The 23826-nt window shown below is 55.4% G+C and overlaps 1 protein-coding gene across 3 annotated transcripts in view; it reads right to left on the bottom strand.

Moving 5' to 3' along the window:
* The window catches only part of SHISAL1 (shisa like 1), an 81689-nt gene that overhangs the window by 18296 nt on the left and 39567 nt on the right, over positions 1-23826 (bottom strand). For 2 of the 3 annotated variants that reach the window (XM_061205214.1, XM_061205215.1), the window contains exon 4: positions 18939-19656. In XM_061205214.1, the coding sequence (XP_061061197.1) occupies positions 19335-19656 (322 nt within the window). In that variant the 3' untranslated portion in view covers positions 18939-19334. Of the gene's footprint in view, positions 1-18938; positions 19657-23826 lie in introns of those variants that run through there. The other variant, XM_061205216.1, reaches the window with a different exon arrangement.

Raw genomic sequence — 23826 nt, 5'->3', positions numbered from 1 at the left:
ACACGCACAGGCTGCGCCCTCCTACCCACATTGTACACACACACACCCCTAGTCCTGGCCTTTCCAGGCAGGCCTCACAGCCAGGGAGGAGGCCATCTCTCAAGGGCAACACATCGTGAGTCCGCCAGCCCTCCTGGGGCCTCCCTCTGCCCACCTGGCCCACACCTGGCCCTCCTGGCACCTGCATCTCTGCAGCTCTCATGATGCATGTTCCCCCTTTACACGCCCCTCCCCCCGCAGCCCCCGCCCCGCCTCTCCTCTCATGTGTCCTTCCTGGGCTGTGGCCACACGCGTGTCACCCACGTCAGACCCCATAGTGGTCCTTGGCGCTCCCCCTCCCCCGCCTCCCCACATCCACTCCCTCCGTAGGTCCCGCCTCGTCCACCTCCAAGATACTTCCGAAGAATCGGTCCATTGCTCCCCATCACCACCCCCCAGCCTCTACCATCCTGGTCTATTCCCTGGGACATAGTGGCGGCCTACCCTCGGCCTCCCTGCCTCCACTCCCGCCTCCTACTATAAGCCCTGCCTGGGCCACGGGTCGGGGAGCTCCCACCAAACTCCCATCAGACCAAGTCGCCTGATGCTGAAAGCCCTCCACCCGCCCCATGTTTTCCTTAAACTCACAGACACGCTCCCTCCCGCCACGAGGCCGCCAGCTGCGAGTCGCAACATCAGTGGCTTTTCATGAAGCGGGCAAGGCTCCATCAAATGCACACAGCCATGGGGGCACATCTGGAGGTGAGAGACGTGAGCCCTGGAGTCGTGTAAGTGATGGTGCCGGTCAGGGTCACAGGGACACAGCAACTGGGGTGCTATTGTAGCGACTGGTGTGTCCACACTTGGGGGCAGGGAAGGTCCAGAAAGGGGCGTCAAAGGCTCGGAGGAGGGTCACTCAGAGGTGCTGGATGGGAGAAGGGGGCCCATTTGCAGGGGTGCTGGGAGCCAAGTGACAGCCGAGGGGCCTGGATCCATAGAAGGCTCTGGCATTCTACCAGCTCCCCAGGACGTGTCTGCGGGGTCTGTCGGCCTGGGGGCAGCGGTCAGGAAGGAGGGCTGGACACAGACGGCAAACCTGAAGACAGATGGGGGCCCCAGGGCGCCTCTGCAGCCGTGTCTCCCTGGCTCTGAGACCACCAGGGCCGGGGATGGCTGTCTCCAGCCTACCGAATTTCAGACAACTCTAGCCGGCCTCACCAGGGAGTGGGCTCTGGGATGTGAAGACCCCAGGGTGACCAGGCCACAACAGGACAAGCCAGCACCACATCCCCGTGTCTCGTCTGTTCGGATGAGCTGCGACATAAACCCTCGGCAAACTCCAACTGAGCAGGGGGCATTTGGCGGGGAGCTCTTTTCCCACCCACAAAGTGAGCAGAGACGAGGAAAGGGGGTACCTTGGGGGTCTTTCCTATGCGTGGGATGCTGGATTAGGTCCTCTGCACACCCTCTCAGATTCTGTCTTCACTATCCACCCCCCTGCCAGGTGGGGATTATTTGCTCCCCCACCAATGTCTACGCTGCAGTTCAGAGAGGTAAAGCAACTTGCCCAAGGATGCACAGCAGGGCAGCCCAGAACCTGGTGCCAGCCCAGCCCAGGGGACTCCCGGGATGCAGCACCCAGAGATTCCCAAAGCCATGCTCCCAGAACTCAGGGCAGGATGGAACCACTCCCAGAGCTCGCGGCCAAAGCGATCTGGCAACGGGCACTCCCCAGCACCCTCTGGGTGCCTTAGAAACAACCGGAAGACCACCCTGGAAGGCGCTGATGAGGAGCAGGGGAGGGGGTGCCCTTTTGGCCCACAGGCAAGTGCAGGTTTCCGTCGTTCCGACGGGGCTGGAATGCTCACATTGGGAGACATTTGCTGCACCAACGAGCATCTATTCTTGGAAGCAAATCTTTCAGCAGCTAAAGCCAGAGTGTTAATGGCGGGGATGGGGGAGCAGGATAAAGAAGGAAAGCTTCCGTGGTCCCGCCTGACCCACACCAATGGAGATAAATTCCTTCTTCCCCTGCCCTCTGGCTCTGGTCTGGGAGCTGGGCCTGGGAAGAGCCCCTGAACTACAGGGTCTGGGGGAACGTAACAGTCATTAGCCCAACCACGATTTCCCTCCCTGGCGACCCCGCTTTCTCTGGTTACACCTGCCGCAGCCCAGAGGGCGATTCTATGGAATTCCTGTCAAATTGACATAAAGGAGCATCCTCCCTTCTTGCGGGTAACCATCCCCCAGAGTCGCCCAGGCCTTCATGGAAACATCTCTTTGTTAATTGCTCAGGCGAGCTGGCATCTTTGTTTACACAGTAGCTACCGCAGTTACTGGGTTAGGGAATTTTAATTGATTCCAAACTCGGGAGCTGGGTGGGCCTTGCGGGTCTCCTCCAGGCTGGGTGGCCAGGTGCGAGGGCAGGATTGCAGGAGGCCCTCCCAGGGTTTGAGTGGCTGCCTGGCAGTGTGCCCCTGGGAATAGGGGCGCCACGGGGCTGATCTCCTGCTCTGTGCCAGGCTCCTAGTGGGCACCGTCTCCGTCCTCCTGATGCCCCCATTTTCACAGACAAGCAAACAGGCTTGGGAGGAGCGAGTGACTGGCCCAAGGTCACAGGGCCTGTGGATCTGGTTGGCTGGACCCAAGGCCCTCACTCACCACCTCCCCACCCTTGCCCTGGCTGAGCGACATCCTGGGCCCAGAGACAGTGGGTCTAGTTCATTCTGGAAGTGCATTTTCAGTGATTTTCCCAAAACCTTCCCTGAGGTATATTCGCCCTGTGGCTGAATACCTTGATTTTCCAGGCAAAGCAAGTGAAGGGTCAGGATCGATTTCCTGCCCATCACCGGCCAGCGTTCCTTGCGGGCAGGGCTGATCCTGTCTCATCTTTCTACCCCCAGCACTTAGCACAGCCGTGACCTAGTGCCGACCTTGGATAAAGTACTGGTTGGATAAATGAGGGAGTTAAGTGTGCCCAGGCTGCACCCGCACAGCAATGCAGACTGTTTCAGGGAAGGAAGAGCAGGATGGAGCCGGAGAGTTTGCAAAGGGACGTCCGAGATGTTTCCTCGGGGTCTGAGACCCAGATGTGTGACAGGGAGGGCTGACCAGGCTCTCTGCCTTCTCACCGCCACTGCTTTCTCTGTGCCCAGAAGAACCAGGATCTGGAAAGGGTGGATGAATCTCCCTCCAGAATCACCTTGCTTCTTGTCCCAGCTACTGCTGCCCAGGATGCCTGCCTACGGGTGTCCCAGGGAACGCCGGGACCCTGCTTTCACAAGCACCTAAGAACATGTTTGCTTCTCCACAGTGAGGGGCACAGACCACTGGGGCAGGCAGATCATTGGAGGTGCCAGCATCTGAGCCATTATGTATAGCGATGAACTGGTAAACATTTAATGACCTGTTCTCCGGCGGGGGGATGGGGAGCCCTGATTTGTAGCATTTGCTGCCCATTTCCATGGTGTAAATACTGCCAATATGATGTAGCTGACTGCAGAGTTGGGGAGAGATGGGTGGTAGCCACCATCATGCACGTTTGCATCACACAGATACAACAGAGCTAAAAACTCAAGAGCACAGAAAGTAGCCGATGTAGCAATGCAATTAGGAAGTGAAGAGTTTCAAGTATCTATTACCTTTGTGTTTAATATAATTTATATAATTGGAAGTTTATATCATTGAATTTTTATAGTGGTTTAACTACGGGCTCTGAAAATTTCTCAGAATTTAACTACCAGTGCTGCTGAGGTGGCCCCAGCCACTCTTGGATATGTTTATGGATTTGTTTTATGTGTATTAGGAAAAATGTAACTTTTTTTAAAATTGAAGTATAGTTGATTTACAATGTTGTGTTAATTTCTGGTGTACAGCAAAGTGATTCAGTTATACATATATATTCTTTTTCATATTCTTTTCCATTATGGTTTATCACAGGATATTGGATATAGTTCCCTGTGCTCTACAGTAGGACCTTATTGTTTATTTTATATATAGTAGTGTGTATCTGCTAATCCCAAACTCCAAACTCACCCCTCCCCATCCCTTTCCCTTTTGGTAACCATAAGTTTGTTTCCTATATCTGTGAGTCTGTTTCTGATTCATAAGTTCATTTGTATTATATTTTAGATTCCACATATAAGTGAGATCATATGGTATTTGTCTTTCTCTTTCTGACTTACTTCACTTAGTATGATAATCTCTAGGTCCATCCATGTTGCTGCAAATGGCATTATTTCGTTCTTTTTTTATGGCTGAGTAGTATTCCATTGTATACATATACCACATCTTCTTTATCCATTCATCTGACGATGGACACTTAGGTGGCTTCCGTGTCTTGGCTGTTGTAATTAGTGCTGCCATGAACATTGGGGTGCATGTATTTTTTGAATTAGAGTTTTAGTCTTTTCCAGGTATATGCCCAGGAGTCGGATTGCTGGATCGTATGGTAGGTCTATTTTTAGTTTTTTAAGGAACCTCTATACTGTTCTCCATAGTGGCTGCACCAATTTACATTCCCACCAATAGCGTAGGAGGGTTCCCTGGAAATATGTAAAGATATGATTGCTTAGAGCAAGTCTGAGTTTTCTAACAAAAAAAAATGGCTTGATTTAAGATCAATTAAAAATGTGGTAAGTAAATAGTACAGGGAGAGAGATACACAGTCAAGAGGAACACCTAGCAGCTGAAGTTTGGGAAAGAAATGTGGTTGATGGAAATGGCTTCAATTATCACCTGTCTTGGGGGCACAGTAAAATAAGTGGGCAACCTGCAGGAGAGGAAATACAATTAATTAACAGATGAAAGGAAAGGTGTTCAACCTCACTAATAATCAAAAAAATGCAAACCCCGGTGCTGGAGAGGAGGCTGTGAAATGAGCATCCTCAGAAGATGCTGGTGGGTGGCAGTCCCTTTGGGAATAAGGCTGGCACTGATATAAAGAACCATAGCACTGTCGCACCCTTTGACTCAATAATTTGCCGGCCTGGAATCTATCCAGAGGAAATAATTCAGAAAAGGGAAAACCATAAACACTTAAATGTGTTTGTCGCCGCCCCTGATTTTCTAGAGTATGTGCCTCCCCTGCAATGTTTTTTGTCACAGTAAAAAAAAAAACTGTAAGCTGTATAAATGCCTTGTTGTAGGGGAATGGCTAAATTAATGCCAGCATATGGAATCTAGACTACTTGGGAGCTGCTAAAACGATATTTAGAAAAATTAAGTCAAAACCACAGGACCATGGCTAATTTAATGTTAGGTGAATAAAATTAGAATGCAAAATGATGTGTACAGTCATTCCCCGGCCATAACCACGGGGGATACATCCCAAGACCCCCAGTGGGTACTTGAAACTTCAGAGAGAACCAAACCCTACGTATATTATGTTTTCTTCTATACATACATACCTGTGATAAAGTTTAATTTAGAAATTAGGCAGGACTTCCCTGGTGGCGCAGTGGTTAGGAGTTCGCCTGCCGACGCAGGGGACATGGGTTCGAGCCCTGGTCCGGGAGGATCCCACATGCCGCGGAGCAACTAAGCCCGTGCGCCACAACTACTGGGCCTGCGCTCTAGAGCCCGTGAGCCACACCTACTGAAGCCTGAGCGCCTAGAGCTCATGCACCACAACGGGGGGTGGCCCCTGCTCGCCGCAACTGGGGAAAGTCCATACACAGCAACGAAAAACCAACGCAGCCAAAAATAAATAAATTTATAAAAAAAAAAAATTAGGCACAATAAGTATAATAAGACACATTTAACAACAATGACTAATAATAAAATGGAACAATTATAACAATACACTGTAATAAAAGTTATGTGAGAGTGGTCTCTCTCTCTCAAAATACCTTATTGTACAAATTTAATGCCTTTTCCATCTTAATGAAGCACTTATGAGGCACTGGGGCCGTTACTTTTGCAGTTTGAGGTGTGACAGCAAAACTAGCACAAATTTCTTTTTCCTTTTTCACAGCGTCACGGGTAGAAGATTCGTTCTTGCCGTAGATCTTAGCAAGATCTTAGCTATTTTTCTTTCCACTCTGAGAACTTTCATCCTTTCACTTAAAGGATCCACTTCGTGGCTTCCCTTTGGCACAACTGACTTGTCAGCATCACTGCACTTGCTCTGAGAGGCCATTATTAAGTAGATAAGGGTCACTTGAACACAAGCCCTGTGACACAACAACTGCCCATCTGATAACCGAGAGGGTTACTAAGCGACTGATGGACGGGACACCCTGGACAACGGGATGTTTCGCATCCGGGACAAGATGGCATGAGATTTTATCACGCTACTCAGAATGGTGTGCAATTTAAAACTTATGAATTGTTTGCTTCTGGAATCTTCCATTTAATATTTTCAAACTGAGGTTGACCGCAGGCAACTGAAACCGGGTAAAGTGAAACTTTGGATAAGGGGGAAACACTGTACGTCACTACTGGAAGAGTGTAAAAGCACGTGCATAAGAAAGCAGAAAATGCAAAACACCTGTGCGTGTTGGGGGGTTCTGTGGCTTCTCTTGTCTACTTTTACTCTTTGCACTAATAACACGCCAATAATTACGATGAGCATTTACGGAGGCCCCTATCACATGCCAGGCCCTGTTCTAATCATAGCAGTCACCCCGCAGGGTCGGTCTACTGGGTCCATTTTACGGATGGGAGAACTGAGGCTCAGAGAAGGGAAATAATTTGCCCGAGGTTCCCCACTAGCAAGTGGAGGCACCATCTGAACCCCAGGTCGATACTGCGTCCAGACCAGTGAGGGCTTGGTCTGCTGGTGCCAGGAGCCCCAGACCTCATGCTCTTTTGGAGGACCCTCAGGGTCCTGCCCCAGGGATGGGTAAGGCCTGACTTGCACAGGGAGCCTGTCATCAGGTCCAGCATGGGGCTGGGTGCTCTGTGAGCACCATCACAGGGTGTAGCTCTCACAGCGGGAGAAGTACCGGGGGAGACCCTGCTTCCCATTCCAAGAACGTGGGCTTTGGAGTCAGCTAGACCTGGGTGTGAATTCCGGCTCAGTGGCTGTGCAGCTCTGGGAAAGTTGCTAACCCTCTCTGAGGCTGTTTGCTCCTCCATGCACGGAGTTCAGGGTGGCCAAGCTGGGGACGTGAACCGGCACTGTCTGCTGCAGCTGCTTAGCTCACCAGCTCCTCAGTAAATGGGAGCTCCTTTTATTAACAATAATGACGCAATTCACTCATCGGTCTGACATTTACTAGGTGCCTAATATGTGCCAGGCTCCAGGCAGAAGAAGATGCATTCACTCAACACTTATTTATTGAGCGCCTACTTCTAGGTGCTGGGGGCACGGCTGGGCGCAAGACAGACCAATCCCAGCTCTCTTGGGATTCCTTACAGCAGAGGAGACAGCAGACAAGAAAGCAAACACAACAGAGGTGGTGAGCTCCATGTAGAAACCGAAAGAGAAAAAGGGGGAGTAGAGGGGGACGGTGGGTGGGGTCGTGGGGTGGGAAGGCTGTTGCTGTCTTATAAACCTTGGCCAGGGAGGGCCTCTTGGAGGAGGTGACATCTGGGCAGGCACCTGGTGGCAGAGAGAGAGAGCAAGCCATGCAGATATCTGGGAGGAGAGCTTTTCAGGCAGAGGGAGTGGCAGGTGCAAAGGCCCTGAGGTAGGGGTGAGCTTGGCAAGCTCCGGGAGCCGCAGGGAGGCCAGTGTGGCTGCATCAAGTGGGGGAGAGGAGGACAGAGGGGCTGGGGAGGGGTGTCAGGTCAGGCTGTGAGCCAGTGAAAGAATTTTCTCCCCTAGTGAGAAAGGCACCGGTGGGTTCTGATTCACGTTTGAAAGGGATCGTTTTGCTGCTCCGTGTGGTTGGGGGGCGGGGGGGTTGGGAGGCAGAGATAGAAGCAGGGAGAGAATTGGGAGGCGTTGTCTCGACCCTGGTGAGAAGACGGACTGGAATGGTTGGTCTTGGGAGGGGGGTGCGGAGGGAGGATGCTGGGCTCGTTCAGGTATCGCTGACAGGACGTGTGAAGTGGGAAAGAGAGGGTGGGGTCAGCTTGGCTCCAAGATTCTGTCCCGAGGAGATGGCGGGAGGGGGCGGGGGGTCCCTGGATGTGCTCGTCTGTCTGCCGTGTCTACTGAACATCCAGGTGAGTCTGGAGTCGGGCGAGACGCGGGTGGAGACAGACCCGGGATCAGGTGCAGGGGGACAAGACTGGAAATGTGGGCCGGGTGGGGTTCCTGGGGGGGGTGGAGATAGGAGGAAGAGGTTCAAGGAAGGGCCCTCCAGTGTCTAAGGTTGCAGAGACGAGGAGGGAGCAGTGAAGTGGATTGAGGTGAGGCCAGTGAGAGGCCGGGAGCTATGAGCGGGTAGTGCCCAGGACCTGGGGCTCCCCACTTTTCCTCAGCCTTTTCCCTCCTCTGGGACGTTGCCAAGCTGCTCTCTCTGTCCTTTCTCCACTTCCAGAAAACTCCTACTCATCCACTGAAACCCTTCCTTGTGTTGATTGCTCTCTGGTACTCAGCCGAGAGGGCTGTGGACCCTGGGGACAGCCGACTGCCATCTTCAACACTGCAGAAAGCCTGCCACACCTCGACGTGATGCCAGGGAGAGATGAAAAACATTTGTACAGCAGTTTCTATATGTCAGGCTCTTCCCACGTCTCATTTAGCCAGACAGCACCTTGTGAGGCCGATTTTAATCACCCTGCTTTCCAGGTGAGGGCAGTTTGGCTAAATCATGTGCTGGAGGTCCTCTGGCCACCAAGAAACAGGGGAGCGGGATTTGAACCCAGGTCTGCCAGCCTCCAAGCGCCTCTGCCCCTCACCACTCTGCTTCCTGCCTGTAAAGAAATAGAGTTTCGTAGCAGGTGGAGTTGTTCAGATGCAGGCAGCTGGCTTCGGAGGAGTGAGCCCTCCATCACTGGGTAGCACACGCCTGGGCAGGGATGGGCAGGGGGTTTCAGTGCCAACACCGGAAACCCTCTCGTCCTGGAGGCCGAGGGACCGGGGCACTAGAAGAACGATGCTCTGAGAGGTGGGAGGTCAGAAGCCCCCAGGTAGCCAGAGACACGGAAGTGGGTCGTGGAGTGACGGACCATCTCTCAAGGCACAATGAATGCAGCCATTAAAGCACTGCGCATGAAAACTTCTCAATCACGCGGGCAGCTCGCCATGACATAATGTTGAATTAAAAACCCAAGACACACAATTTCCTGGGCGAAGGCAACAACTATAAAGCGAAATGATGCGCTGACGACAAGAGAGGGCTGGAGGGGAGAAGGGGCCGCGTTTGGTGGTGAGGCCATTTGTTCCATTCCTCGCGTGCTCTCCACTGAGCGTGGGCAATTTTATGATGGAAAGTTTGGCATGAAAAGAAAGGAAACTGTCACGGCTACTTGGTGGAGGGCTGAGGTGGAGGAAATTGTAATCAAGACCAGAGATAAGGGCCCCCGTGCTCTGGCTCCAGGCGCCCCTGCCTCGCCATGCATCTCATCATCCCCTCCCAAAGAAGACCCTAAGCCTTGAGAGGCAGGGAGGGGGCAGGGAGAGGGCAAGATGTTGCAGGAATTGCCCAGGTCACATGACTCAGGAGGGCAGCCGTGGGATTTGAACTCTGGACTGCCCGTGGCTTTCCCTCCAAACTGCTTCATCCACCCCTTTCCCGTCTGCTCCGATATCACAATTTACTCATTGGTATGAGTGGGAAAATCCACCAGCAGAGCCCCAGGTCCCTTTGGATGTGGAGTGGTTGGTGCTTTTTTCTGGACCCTGGAGGCTGGTGCCTTCAAGGGCTGGGTTGGCACCAAGGGCTGGGTTGGGGTCTCTGTTGGGGTTTACGGCCCTCGAGAAAGGGAAAGAGCAGAAAAAGAGAAGGCCTTGAGCACCGGAAGACCTTCTGGGGGGCGTTTCTGGCCTCTTGTGGAATATTATTAGCAAAGGGGGTTTCACTAGAAAAAGAATCTACCTGATAATTCCATCAGAGAAAAGGACCCTGAGTTGCACTCTGTTCCTGGACAGCTGCTCCCTTCGGAGACCTCGTGGGCCTGACCCCTCACCTGGGCCTTTGCACGTGCTGTTTTTCCTACCAGCAACACACTCCCGGCTTTTTTTTTTTTTGCCTAACTCTTACTCATCCTTAAAGATCATTCCAGCCACCACCTCCTCCAGGAAACTCTCCCTGATGCCCAGGATGGGCAGGTGTCTCCTCTGGGCTCCCTTTGATCAGATCTGATCACTCATTTCCGCTGTCTGCACTTGAGTCAGTCTGACTGTGTGTCCAGGTGCCCAACTCAGAGACTGGCGCAGGATAGGAGTAGGGGAGATCGGCTCCCATCCCTGCCCCTCTCTGGACCAGAATTGGACCCTACACCCCGTCTTCCTCCTGGCCCCTCCCCCTGCCCTTGGCCCTGCCCTGGCTGGAGCCTGCAGCAGGGAGCTGCTCCCTGCCCAAGGCTTCAGGGGCATGCAGAGGCCCTCAAGCTCTGTCTCCTGACTCCTGCCTTCTTCTCTCATCCGGCTCCCTGGCCAAGGGGACCAGGCTGAAGACCCGGCCCCGACAGCCTGGGGTGGAGCAGACTGCCTGGGTTCAAGTGCTGAGTCTGCAGGTGACCAGCTGGGTGACCTTGGACCACTTACCTAACCTCTCTGTGCCTTCGTTGTCTTGTCTGTAAAATGAGGATTTGTCAAATAAGTGTTTGGGAGCTGGGAGGGAGGCATTGAATCAAGCAAATGAAACCCTCATTCTTATGTTCTAACGGGGCTGGGGCAGGAACATAGGGCACCCAATCTGAGTGCTGGAACGACACCCGGCTGCACCCGTGCTCAAGGGTTGCTGTTATTTTAAATTCACTCCCCAGCACCAAACCCAAGCGTTCCCTCTTGAGCTAACCGCCCCGCCCCCGTACCCCCCATCCCCCTGCCGGCTCTTCTCCACTGAGAAGTCTGGCTTTCTGCCCTCTCCGGGGTAAGGAGGGACAGCCCAGCTGGTGTGGGGTGAGGGGACATTCCCCAGGAATAGGATCAACGCTCCCTGCAGCCCTACTGTGTGCTCAGCCCAGGGCTGGGCCTCTCCGTGTGCCCTCCTTCACCTCTCATCACCATTGTCCAGACTCAGAGAGGGCCAGCGGCTCATCTGAGGACACACAGCAAGTGAGGCCTCTGGTCTGGACTTTCTGTCACCCCTCATCCCTCATGGTACCCCCTGGTCGTGGAGCAGCCCTAATGAACAAACACTCACTTGGGTTTTCACCAAAGCCGTGTGAACAAGATGAAAACAGGGAGAGCTGGCAGAGGGTACCTTCCTGTATCAACTAGGCCGGGTGGGAGGAAGCCAGGGCCCAGCCGGGAAGGACAGGGGTCAGAGGGGCAGGGCCAGAGTGTCCTGATCCAGCTGGAAGCCCCAAGCATTTGAAACTGCAGCCCCACTTGGGACATTCACTGTTTTCAGAATTCCGATCACGGAGGCCTCCTTGGTATTTGATGTGATGCCAAGGAAAGAAGATACCTGGTCCTCTCCCTTTGTCTCCTAATTTTCTGGAATTTCTCGCTGTTGGCTGGTGTCCCTGCAGAAACCACACACCAGAAACTCTGGCCGCAGAGCCAGCAAAAAAGTGACGCCTGGGCTTTGCCAGGGGGGAGGCTCTGGGGTTGGGTGAACTCCAGGGACCCCACGGGGAGGCACAGATGATTTCTGCAATGAGCTGGGAGGGTTCTAGGTGGGGGAGGGAGGAGGTGGGAGGGTGATGGGCTGAGAGGGGAGCCCCCGAACAAACATCAGGAAAGAATGTCTGGTTCTCCCACACGAAATCTGCAAAAGTCACGTGATTTCAAGGGTCACCGGGGCCTTTTTTCAAGCTGCTCCCTCTGTCTGAGGTGACTTTTCCATTGTGTGCCAACCAGGTGACCTCCCCTTACCTCCTCAGGTCTGGCGCAACATTGCCTCCTCTTCCAGGAAGCATGCCCTGACTCCTCCCTCCCCTGCAGTTCATCGTGGGCTCTTCTGGGTCCTCTGGGCACTTCATGTTACTGTGGCTGTTCTCTCAAGGGATGGGACACTTCCTTGCAAACAAGCCCCTTCCTGGCTGGCCAGGTGGACCAGGGGGAGCTGCTCCTCTCCTGCCCAGGGGGCCAGGTAATTCAGCATCCCCCCTGGACTCCAGAGCCAGCCCCCCAGGCCTCCCTCCAGGGCTCCTTCTGCCAATCTGGGCCCTGAAGTCAGGCAGCCTGCCCTACAGAGAAGCTCCCAGCTCTAACGGCCACGGCTCTGTCCTCTAGTCAAGGGCTGGTCCCCAGACTGGTAGCATCAGCAGCTCCCAGGAGCTTGTCTACGAATGCAGAATCCCAGGCCCACCCCAGACCGTGCACGTCAGAATTTGCAAGTTTAACAGGACCCTGGGGGATTGAATACCCATTAAAGTTTGAGATACAAAAACAACCCCCTTGGGCTTCCCTGGTGGCGCACTGGTTGAGAGTCTGCCTGCCAATGCAGGGGACACGGGTTCGAGCCCTGGTCTGGGAGGATCCCACATGCCGCGGAGCAACTAGGCCCGTGAGCCACAATTACTGAGTCTGCGCATCTGGAACCTGTGCTCTGCAGCAGGAGAGGCCGCGATGGTGAGAGGTCCGCGCACTGCGATGAAGAGTGGCCCCCACTTGCCGCAACTAGAGAAAGCCCTCGCACAGAAACGAAGACCCAACACAGCCATAAATAAATAAATAAATAAATAAACCCAAAGTTAAAAAAAAAAGAACTAACATGAGACAAGATGGTGGATGTATTTTAATACTAATTATATTTGAAAAAAAAAAAAAAAAACGCCCTTCCCAGGCCCAGTCAGGAATTTTCCCTTGGGAAGGCTTGGGGGCTGGGCAGCCTCCTGTCTCTCCTCCAGTCACCACCCCATCTCTCGCTCCCCACCCAGCCCTCTAGGCCTGACCAGGGACCCTGACCTCAGGGAAGGTTTTGAAGGATGAATAGGAGTTCCTCAGGGAGATGTGGAAGAAGAGCATTCTGGGAAGAGAATTGTGTGCAAAAGCAGGGAGGTGTGATTCGGCAAGAGCTGGAGGGGAACCAGGCCTCAAATGGAAGGTCTGAGGCAGGGATGAGGGATGAGGTGGGAGGGGAAGACTACACAACTTTCCTTGGTGGGGAAGATAGAAGCCCCTGTAGTCCTATCTTGCTGTGGGGTGTGAGGCTCTGAGGTTGGCAGGGGCTGTGGCAGTTGGCTCAGGGTCGTACTTAGTTCCGAGAGACTCTGGACTAGGGAGACCCTGGCTTAAGTCCATGGACTTACTGGGTGGCCGTGGGCAAGTCACTTAGCCTCTCTGGGCCTGTGTTTGCTCATCTGTAAAAGGGGATGGTAAAGCTGTGCAGCTCAGTTCCCAGGGTGGGAATTACAAGGACCAAGGGAAATAATGATTGGCGGCGGGGTGGGAGTCTAAACTGTAAGTGTAACCATGGTTCCCAGCGCTCGACTTGCTCCCGTGCGTCTTAGAGGGAGGTGAGCAGCAGCCTGAGGCTTCAGAGGGAGTGAGATAGGCTGGCGAGGGCCTTGGGGGCCAGGTTAGGAGCTGAAACCCTCTCGAGCGATGGGGAGGTGGGACAAACCAGAGGGAGTGAGGCAGGGACAACGGGGGGCTGGGGTCCTGAGAGGGCAGCCAGAACCTCATCTGGTCCTGAGACCTCCCTGTGAGGTGAGGCTGTGATTGTCCCCATTTTACAGACGAGGAAACCGAGGCTCAGACAGGTCTTGAGGAGTCAAGATGGGATTCAAAGCCAGATGTGTCTGACCTGGAGCCCCTGCTTTCTCCCCTGGGCCCGTAACAGTGACAATGACTCACACAAGCGTCGAGGCAGCTGGGATGACACCGTGCCTCGGGGACCCCTCTCCCTGAAGCTGCAGTGAGGACCCTGGGCGGTACCTGCAGCACCCCAGGCCGCCTCCCTTTTCTCCTTTAGCTCCACTGCACCCCTAGGGGGGGCTCTACCAATAAAGCACACAGCCTGAGGGTTAGGGTGACGTGGCAGGGCTGGCTCCAGCTCTGTTGCTGCTGCGTCAATCTAACGGCATTTGCTGAGCACCTACTATGTGCCCTGAACACCAGAGACGAGATGCCTGCAGTGGGCGTAGGTTCCAGCCCAGGGGAACTGCAGCACAATAATAGAGATGTGATTCACCAGGAGGTAGACCCGGAGCTGGGGCAAAAAGAAAGTCAGGTGGAGGGAGAGGCAGGGGAGGGCGGCAGGAAGGAGGAGCACAACCCAGAATTGCCCTCCTGCTGCCTGGGAGCCGGCAGGGGTGCGGCGAGGGCCGAGGTGGGGAGAAAACCAGAGCGTGTCAAGTGAGCAAGGGAGACATTATGAGCGAAAAAGCAGGGCACCTTGTCACCACTTTCCGGGAGGCAATGAGCCACGGAGGTGCGGGCAGCAGGGGAGACTGAGCCCATGGGGTTTTAGCAGAAAACTTTGCAGTCCGAGGTCATTATGTGCTAAATGAAGGGAAAGCCAGCTTCTCCGTGAAATTAACTGAAAGTGGCTGCGCTTCATCCCCTCGGACTGCACCTCCCCACCCCCGGATCCAGGCCGGGTCCATAACTCAGTGACTGTGGGCTCCGAGGCAGGGGCACCACAGTGCTATCCTGAGTGGTGATGCAGTTTAGGCAGCAAGGAAATGGCGTTTCCGGTGATGGGGATGGAAGGAGTGTGGGTCTGCGGGGACCACGGAGGCAGGCACTGCTCTGAGATGCAGCGCCCCTGATGCACGACCTCCGATACTGCTCTTTCAGTGGCAGCTTGGGGGCTGCCTCAGTCCACGCGTCACCGGAGAAGCTTCTGACGAAGAGGTTCCTTCCTCCTCCCGTGGATGAGGCCACCTCTCCAGAGGCTCTGCGAGCCTCAGCAGAGAGGCCATCGGCCCTGGGGCGGGACCCTGCATCAGTCTCCCCTTCGCTGGCTGACCTGGGCAAGTCAATGAACTCCTCCGAGCCCCCCAGTTTCCACATCTGAACATGGGGCTCAACAGCCCTACAAAACAAGCGGCATGTGGCTGGCCTGTGTGGGGCATGGGGTGAATGCTGTTCCCGCCACCCCCATCAACCCTGGCAGGGCAGGACCCCTACCACGTTTATTTACCCAAATGTGAAATGATCTCAAGAATCGCCGGCACTTGAGGACCAGGTACCAGGCCTGTACAAGGATCAGCCCGTTTAATTCTCAGGATGATTATGACCTCTGCTATTTACATGGGGAAACTGAGGCAGGGGCCGGTGGAACGGCCTGCCCAAGGTCGCAGAGCCTCTGAGTGGCACAGGTGGGCCTTGAACCTGAGACATCTGACTGCCGGCCCAAACAGACGTGCTGCTTCTGATAATGCCAACAGTGATGATAACGCTAAAAATATCCACTTAAGAAGGCTGATGGCGTTATGGCTGACTGGTGCCAACCTGGCTGACGGAGCCAGTGACGGGCGCGTGGCACATGGTTGGCTCTGAACAACGGCTACTGTCTTCTGCTTCCGGTCCTCCGGTCTTGTTTCTTTCTGTGACACTGTGCCTGACACTGTGCCTGACACTGAGTAGATCAATGCCGGCTGCCTGGAGGAGGGTGCAGGGAGCAGCGCCCACAGCCTCCTTCGTGGGGTTCTGAGTGTTCGCTGAGCCTTGCTAGGTGCCTGGCCCCTCACAGGACTCAGCCGGGGGCGCCGAGGTCAGTCCAGTCCACTGCCAGGCATCCAGGTCTAGTACCTGCTCCCAGCCGCTGGACCGGGCAGCTGCAGCATCCTTGGGTCTCCCCTCCGGGATGCCTATGATAAGCCTCCTGCCTCAGTCTCCCCTGGAGTCGTTCAGGGCTGGATCTTGGCTCCAGAGTTCTCCATCCCCAAATAAGGGCTCAAAACAGGCATGTGGAGACCCCAGAAGAGGAATGCACCTCGTGATGGGGACTCCAGGAACCAAGGTGCTGAGTGTGCATTTGCAACCCTCTTCCTCCCCGGCCCCTCTTCCAAGAGGAAGAACTCTGGTCCTTCTCCCCAGGGAAGAAGCTGGGCCCTGGGCCAGGAATGGAGAAGCCTCCAGGAGCTGGAGAAGCTGGGATCATCCACCTAATACAGAGCTGGGATGGGGGGAGGGGAGAAAGAGAGCAAGGCCACAAGGCTGAAGAGTTCTGGAGATGAAAGTAGAAAGAGTGAGAGCAACAGCAAGAGAGAGAGAGAGAGAGAGAGAGGCCCTTGGGGAGCATCTCAGCGACGCCCCAGGGCTGGAACGTGGGTGTTTGGAAGATCCAGGTGACAATTTGGAGTAAAGCAGCACAGACTCTAGCTCTTGTTCTGGGAGAAACACTGATTACAACCCTCCTGCCCCGACTCTCCAGCCTCCCCCCACCCCCAGTTCGACATCACGTATGACCACACCCACCACCGCACCTGGTCTCAGACCTCCACCTGCCTGAGAAGCCCCACCTCCCCTCCTGTCCACAAGGCAAGGCTTGTTTAACCTCAGACTGCTGGGGCCCACGGCCTGGCTGTGCCCCTCATCCCACCTGCACCTCCCCCGGGCTGTACCCCATCATCCTGCGACGGTTACCCATGTCTTCGTTTGCCCCACTTGCTTCTGTGTCCCCAGCACCCGGCACAGAGCCAGGGTGGGGTAGTGGCTGCTTGGGAAACTTCAGCCAAACCAAACAATGAAAGGGAAGACAGGTACACACACGGGAAGGGGAGGGATTCCTGCCGGCACAGAGGGCGGGGAGCTGGAAGCAAGGGGCAGTGGGGCAGGAGCTGGAGCCAGCTGTTCACCCCGCTCCACCCCCATCACGTACTGACCCTACTGGCTGGGCTCCTCGGGAGAGCTTCTCCGTGCTTCCAGCACTTAGCCCCCGGGGTCGTAGTGAGAATGAAAGCATGCCAACAGGGCCCGGAGCACAGCAAGCGCTCAGCAGATGTTGCTGGAACCATGGGCGCCCACCAGGAGGCCCAGCGAGGTGAAGGTCTGCTCTGGTCTCAAAGTCCATCCCTTCTCCCTTCGGCTGGTAAAAGGAAACCCAAGCAGGAAGTCCCCGGCCCAAGGTCACACAGAGTGCGGAGGGCAGAATGGGAGCTGGGCGGCTCCTGGGGATCCCCTAACCCCCATCGCGTCCTTCCACGTTCCTGATGCTCGTTCTTGTACGAAGACTCATACGGTGATGGAAACCCTGTTCTGAGTCTGCCTATGTGAGAACCAGGAGGACACAAAGAGGCTCTGAGCTCGGAAATGAAACGTCTACCCGTACCGAGGGCAGAGCCCATGGGCTGGGAGCCCAGCCTCTCATGAAGGTGCCATGAATCCAGACTTTACGTGCAATCCCAGCAAGCTTGCATGCTCTTTCCTCTCCATAGCTGATGTCCTTGAACCCCATCTGGATCGCACAGCACAGGGCCTGGTACACAGTAGGTGCACAATGTGTGCAATATGGAAAGGGGGAGACCTCAGAGACAGGCAAGGGTAAACAGCAAGGGAGACTGAGATCTGTTAGGACCAGACGCAGCGACTCAGAAATGGACCAGCGTGGTCCCTCTCCGTGCAAGCAAACCACCCCAGGTTCTGCAGGCAGGAAGGCAACAGCCCCTAAGGGCTGGCTCACATCACCGTCTTGTCAAGAACATGGCAGGGGTGGGGGGGCACCTTTGTTTACATGGTAGAGTCTCAGCTCTCAAAACACTTGGCTCCTGGTAATGAAGTTTTCCAGTGGTTCTCAAACTGTAGTGCCTACAGGCATCACCCCCAGAGATTCCTGGTTAGGAGGCTCTGGCTGAGACCCAGGAATTTATTTTGACAAACACCCCAGGTGTGTCTGCTGTGCGAGACCCACATTTCAGGAGACCACACCTTTGGGGCGGAGCCAACAGCTGTTTCATGGTCTGTAGCTTTGGGTGGGCTTGTATGTCCCCTCCCCCCTCCTCAAGGTGAAGAGCAGCCTCTCCTCCACCCATCACCTCCACACCACCAGGAGCCTGGCTCAGGGGCCCCGCCCAGAGGACCCGCTCAGTCCACATTTGTCCAGCTGAGCTGAGCAAGGCTGCGTCTTTGCCTCCTGCATGACAGATGGGGCAATTATTAGATCAGTAAGCACAAGCTGATTTAAGTGTATCTTATTAATAATTTAAGTCATTCATTATGGAAAAGGTCACTATCTGTTAGCTACTTAAACGATCATGAACTAGCTTGCTTGCATCTCCAGCAAGGAAGCAGCAAAGGTTAACTGAGCACCTACTATGTGCCGGGTATTTTGTTTGATCCTCAGGATGGCGGGGTGGGGGGTGCGTTCTTACTCTCCCCTGCTTCACAAGGATTGGAAGGTTCACAGGGTGAAGGAGCTTGCCTGAAGTTACAGAGCTGGTAACTGGCAGAGCTGAGACTTGAACCTGGGTTGGGCTACCTGCAAAACTCATGGCTTGGCAGGGATCACTGTGTTGTAGGTTTTCGCACCTGGATCTTGCAGGCTGGGCTCAGTATTGTGACGTTCTGGGATGATGTGCCCCGTGCCCTGTGTGCCCATGGCTGCAGCTCAGCCCCTGCAGAGCAGCTGAACCCTACACCCGAGCCCTGGACTTAAGCATCTGCACTCAGCCTGGCTCCTGCCAGGGGCTGATGCCTGTTCTTGGTGCTGGCCAGCCACACAGTGGGTTCCTGCTCCAAAATGCACAGACCCCTCCTCTCTCCCTCCAGCTCTGCACCGCCCAGGGACCCCCAGGTTAGGTTATTCTCTGCCTCCCACCAGACTGGAGATGGATAGACATGAGAGTGGCAGTCTGTCCATTTCCAGGAAATCATGAACTCGCCCCTGGGGCAGGGTAACCAGGCTCTGCTGGGGTAGCCACCCTTTAAGGCCAGCCGAGATCCCACCTCCCTGACCGGCTTCCTTCCCTTCCCCTGAGCCATCACTGAGCAGCCTGCCTGCATCGCCCTCAGAAGCCTTTCTGTGACTCAACATATATGCACGATGGAGCCCAGTAATAAATATACTTATTTTCAAATTTCATGCCAAAAAAAGCTTCTCCCTCAGCCCCTGACAGATCGACTTGCTTCCTTTGACCAGACTGTGAAAACTTGGGAAGCCATCCAATTTCCCTTTTTGCCTTGGCAGCTAGGAAACTCACAACTCCACTTCATGCTCAGTGGCAACAGCTCTCACACCAGAATCTAAGCAAAATAAACTTGCAAGCTTTGTTTCTAAGCTCTGTTTCAACCTTTCATTTCGGCTTTTCTGTCCAGGCACGCGTTGTTACCATGAGCCACTTCACATCTTTCTTGGCACATAAGATAAGCAAATCATCCGGTAATTGACAAGCCAATCACAGCAGCAATAATGATCTGGTATTTTCCAAGTTCGTCAAAGACAAGAGATCGCAGCCACTCACCAGGCAGACGAACCCTGGAAGCTCATCAGCGGCGGGCTGTGGCTGTCTCTCTGCAGCGTGTGTGCAGCCTGGGGGGCTTGCGGCAGGGGACCCGGCGGAGGCTGGGACTGCAGCGCCGGCTGCCCTGGCCGGGGTGCCCGGGCAGGGTTCCCCCACCGCCTGGGGTCCTGTTTCATCCACCGTCCATGGATGCCCCACCGTGCCAGGTAAACCTTGCAAATGTCGTAGTTCATTGCCGAGTAATACAAAAGATCCAGGACCAGCAGCATCAACACGAAGAAGCCATAGATCCACACTCCCAGCAAGGCGGTGTAGTTGCTGCGGGAAAACAGAGAGGCTGAGAGAGGCCGGGACAGCCACCCCGCCGGGGCTGGAGTTAATCGGGGGGGTGATTAGAAAACGTGGCACAGAGGCTACTTCGGGGTCTCAGAGAGGAAGGTGAGCCCCTCTGGGGGGCAGGGGATCTTAGCTCCCTCTTCTCAGGCCCACTCCCCACTTTCCTCTCCCCCACCCGCCCTGTTTGCCCCCTCCCAGATGCCTGGAATCCACTGCCCTGGGCCTGTCCCTCGAGCATCCCCTCCAAGGCCCCAAGTCCTTGGGCCGGGAGCCCAGGGGGCCTCACACTGTTAGGCCCTCTGGAAGAAATTTTCCGCTGGGCATCTGGGGCTCTTGCGTTGTGGTGGCCCCTACTTTCACCCTCCTGCCCCCCCGACATGGGCGCTATGCCCAGACCTGCCAGCTGTCTCCTGCGGGTACCTCCCGCTTGCCCACCCTCCTGGCCTTGGCTTATGCTACTCCGGCCACCTAGGAGGCTCTCTTGGCATCCCTCGTCATCTCCTCCCCTCCCCTGCCAGCTCCTCCCCATCTTTCTGGAGCCAGGGCAAATGCAGGAAGTCTGTCGTCTTAGGATAAACTGACCCAAGTTCCTGCCCCTCGGCATCCACACTGGGCCACCTCACACCCCCAAGTTCTGCGTGGGACTCAGCCAGGGCATCTCCCCCCTGGGGCCGGCTCCCTTCCAGCCTGCTCCATCGCGCTCCCTCTCTCGGAAGCCCGGGAATCAGGGCATCAGCTCAGCTGCCCTCCCCACACCCCACGAACCAGACACTGGTGCATCTGCACCACCAGCCACATGCCTTTCACACCCACCCTCAGGCCGCTCCCCGACAGTCCTCTCCACCAGGCGCCCCCAGACTGCACGGCTGGGGGTCTCCGGGCCCCCTGACATCGGTTCTTTTATTCCTTCACCCAACATTTCCACGCTGAGGGCCAGTCTGCCCCCCAGAAGCAGAGATGATGGGGGTGGTTTTGAGCTGCAAATGCCCCTTAGCGAAGGGAAGCTGGCTGCCCCCCGAGGAGCTCACTGGGACACTGGGCCTTTGCATAGGCTGCGTCTTCTGCCCGGCCACCGCTTTCTGTCCCCCCACCGCCTTCCTTCCTCCCCAGCCTGACCCCCACTGCCTCTTGGAAACTGCTGGGCCCTTCCTCTGGCCTGAGTGCCCCTCAAACCCTCCCCCCACCACCCGGGGCCATGCTGGCAGGGTCTGGGTATATCCTCCCGCCCAGGCCAGGGTCTGAGTCTCTCCCGGGTGCCCGGGGAGGGCCATTTCCTGGCCTCACCACTGCAGCTGGACCAGCGGAGCTCCAAACGGTGCTCGCCCGGGACTGCGGTTGTTTAAGGGACCGATTTATTAGTCACTCAAATGCCACCTCCGCCTGCTCCCTGCTGCGGGCATCTGTTCAGGTGGGTGTGAGCTGGTGGGTGGCAAAGAGGAGGCAAAGCCAGTGTCCAGCCTCGCTGCCCCCTGGGGGGGGACCCGCCCTGGCTCTCAGCAGACAGGCTCCTCGGTGTCCTGGGTCCCCTCAAAAGGTCCCTCTGGATGCTGTCTGAAGCCGGGGGGCACGGGTGTGGAGCCAGGAGGCCCTGGCTCTGGTTCCTCCTTGGCCTCACTTTGCTGTGTGGCGTGGGAGGATGCCCGTGTGTCTCTGGGTCTGGAGGAGAAGTTGTGAAGCCCCTCCCGGTCTCGGTTTCCAGACTCTGGATCTTCCCAGCTGGGTTCACCCCTGCTCAGCCTTGGCCTCTGCAGTGAGATGGGCGCCGCTCCCCTCTGGGTCCTCCAGCCCCCTACCAGGGCTGGGCCCAGGCTGGGGAGGCTGACTTTTGCCCACACGTGCCCTCTGCCCGGAACGCCTTCCTTCCCGCCACTGGCTGGGGGCTCCTCGAGGGGAGGTTCTGTGTGTCCCGCGAGCAGGCACGCACTGGCAGGTGCTTAGGACTTAGTATCTGCTTGAGGAATGAGTAACCCAACAATTCCGCATCACGGCACCTTGGATCCCTCTGCAGCTTCATCTCCAGCCACCACCTCCATGAGGCCCGCGGCCGTCCCAGGGGCTTGTTCATGCTAAGGTGTGAATGACTGCCTGCCAGGCCCACCCTCCAGGCCCCTGAACTGCCTCATTTCAAGGCGAAGCTAGCTTCACTTGGAGGTATCTAGGTGTGAATGCCTGCCGGGGAACAGAGGCCAGCAGCCCTGTCTGGCACGCCGAGGCAGGAGTCCACGTGGACAAGGGAGGAGGGCCTGGCTTCAGCCCCTGGCACCCCTGCTTTCCCCAGCAACCCCTCTCCAACCTCCTCTGTTGCCCCCCAACAGAGTTGCTGTAAGCGTCAGGCTTTTCCTTGGTGGTTCCCATGGCGGCAGCCGCGGGTGTTGAGGGAGAGGGTGGGGAGGGAGAGGCAGGGGCAGCTGTTTGCAGATGCTGCCACACTGAGAGAGGGAGTCCACGACGCCAGCTGGGGGTGGGAGCTGGACACGGCTGGGCCTAAACCATCAGGACTAAGAAATAATAACAGCAACCAAAGCAGCAGCCGGTGGGCATTGTTCTAAATGCTTTACACATCTTAGCTCATCCGACGACACTCAAAACACACATGGAAGGAAGCATTACTGCTATCATCCCCATCCCAGAGATGGAAACTGAGGCTCAGAGGAATTAAGAGACTGTCTAAGAGCTCACAGCCATTAAGTGGCAGAGCCAGGATTTGAACCCAGCAATCCAGCTCCACAGCACACATCTCTAACCGCTGCACCATACCGCCTAAGGCAGGCGCCACGCATGTTTTCTGGGCAGACAAGCCGCCTCCAGGCTTTTGCCTATGCTGCTCCCCTGCCTGGAACTTGCTCCCTACCTCCTGTGCAGGCAGCTGGCCCCACCCCCATGTCTGAGCGCAGCTATCACCTCCTCCAGGAAGCCTTCCCTGACGTCCTGTGTTAAGTCCAATCCCTCCCCTGGGCTTCCAAAGCCACCGGGCTTCCCAGAACACATTGTGTTGTCTTTGCTGTCTTGTAGGACTGTCTGCACCTCGAGATCAGAGCTCCTTGGGGCCAGGGTCAGAGTTCAATGCTCGGCCTGGGGCTGCTTTCAATGTTCCTTAAGCTAATGTATATTGAGTGCTTATAGCGAGCTGGTGTCAGTGGCAGCCTTGATAGTAATAACTTCTTCACTAGACTTTACCTTCTCTATGCATATTCTCTAGTAGTTAATAGTGATACTAGCAATCACAACGTGCCCGTGCCTTGTGTTTCCGAATCTTTGCAACAATACTGTGAGTTAGGAGCCAGTATCTCTAATTTACAGATGAGGAAATGCGACCCAGAGAGGCAAAGTCAGTGGCCAGAGGCTACACAGCTGGGGAGTGGCCGCATTGGGATTTACACGCAGGTCTATCTGACCTCAGAGTGTGCTGAATTTTGGGGAAATCCCAAGGTCAAGTCTAAGATAGATGTCCAGGCAGGAATTCCCCACATCTGCTTGGCCCATTTGTCCTGGCTCATCCTCTACCAGGAATTGCGGACAGGTCCCAACCTCCCCACCGATAGCATCCTGCATCTCTGTGTGTCATCATCATGGTGTGCATGGGCACTGCTGAGCCTGCAGGCCTCTGCAGCCAGCTTGCTGTAACTGGCATGGGGTTTGGGGGGTGGTAGCACCCCCCATGATCTCACCGCCATGATCTCACCACACCCCGCCCCCCCAGCTCAGAGAAGGGAGGGGCACACCCGCAGGAGGTGCCACCTTTGTTGACTCCCTCCGCCCTGCAAGGGAGGCCACCCTGGAGGTGGCAGCCGGCTGGGAAGCCTGGGCCATGGACGCCGTCCCCAGGCAGTTCCCTGCCTTCCAGGGCCTGCCCTCTCCATGGTTGCCTGGCTGGAAGCATTCTGGTTTTTTAAATCTAATTTAAAAATGTGATCTGGAAATTAATTTCATCCAGATGCAGGGGTCTTTGTTGAGTGTGTGTGTGGGTGTTTTATAAAGGGCAGAAGAGAAAATAGAGGCTGTTTTATGGGGTAAGATGTGAAGCCAGCCAAAGCCACAGATAGCAATTTTTCAGTATCTTTTGGAATATTTAATGATTCAGATTCTTTTGCTGCTTCCCAAGCAGTAAACAAAACCTTCTCTGATGGAGGAATGTCACTGAATACCTTCTGG

This window comes from Eubalaena glacialis, chromosome 11 (genome assembly GCF_028564815.1).
Source record: "Eubalaena glacialis isolate mEubGla1 chromosome 11, mEubGla1.1.hap2.+ XY, whole genome shotgun sequence".
Taxonomy (NCBI): domain Eukaryota; kingdom Metazoa; phylum Chordata; class Mammalia; order Artiodactyla; family Balaenidae; genus Eubalaena; species Eubalaena glacialis.
Note: the sequence above shows the minus strand (reverse complement) of the source record. Positions and strands in the feature narration are given on the sequence as shown.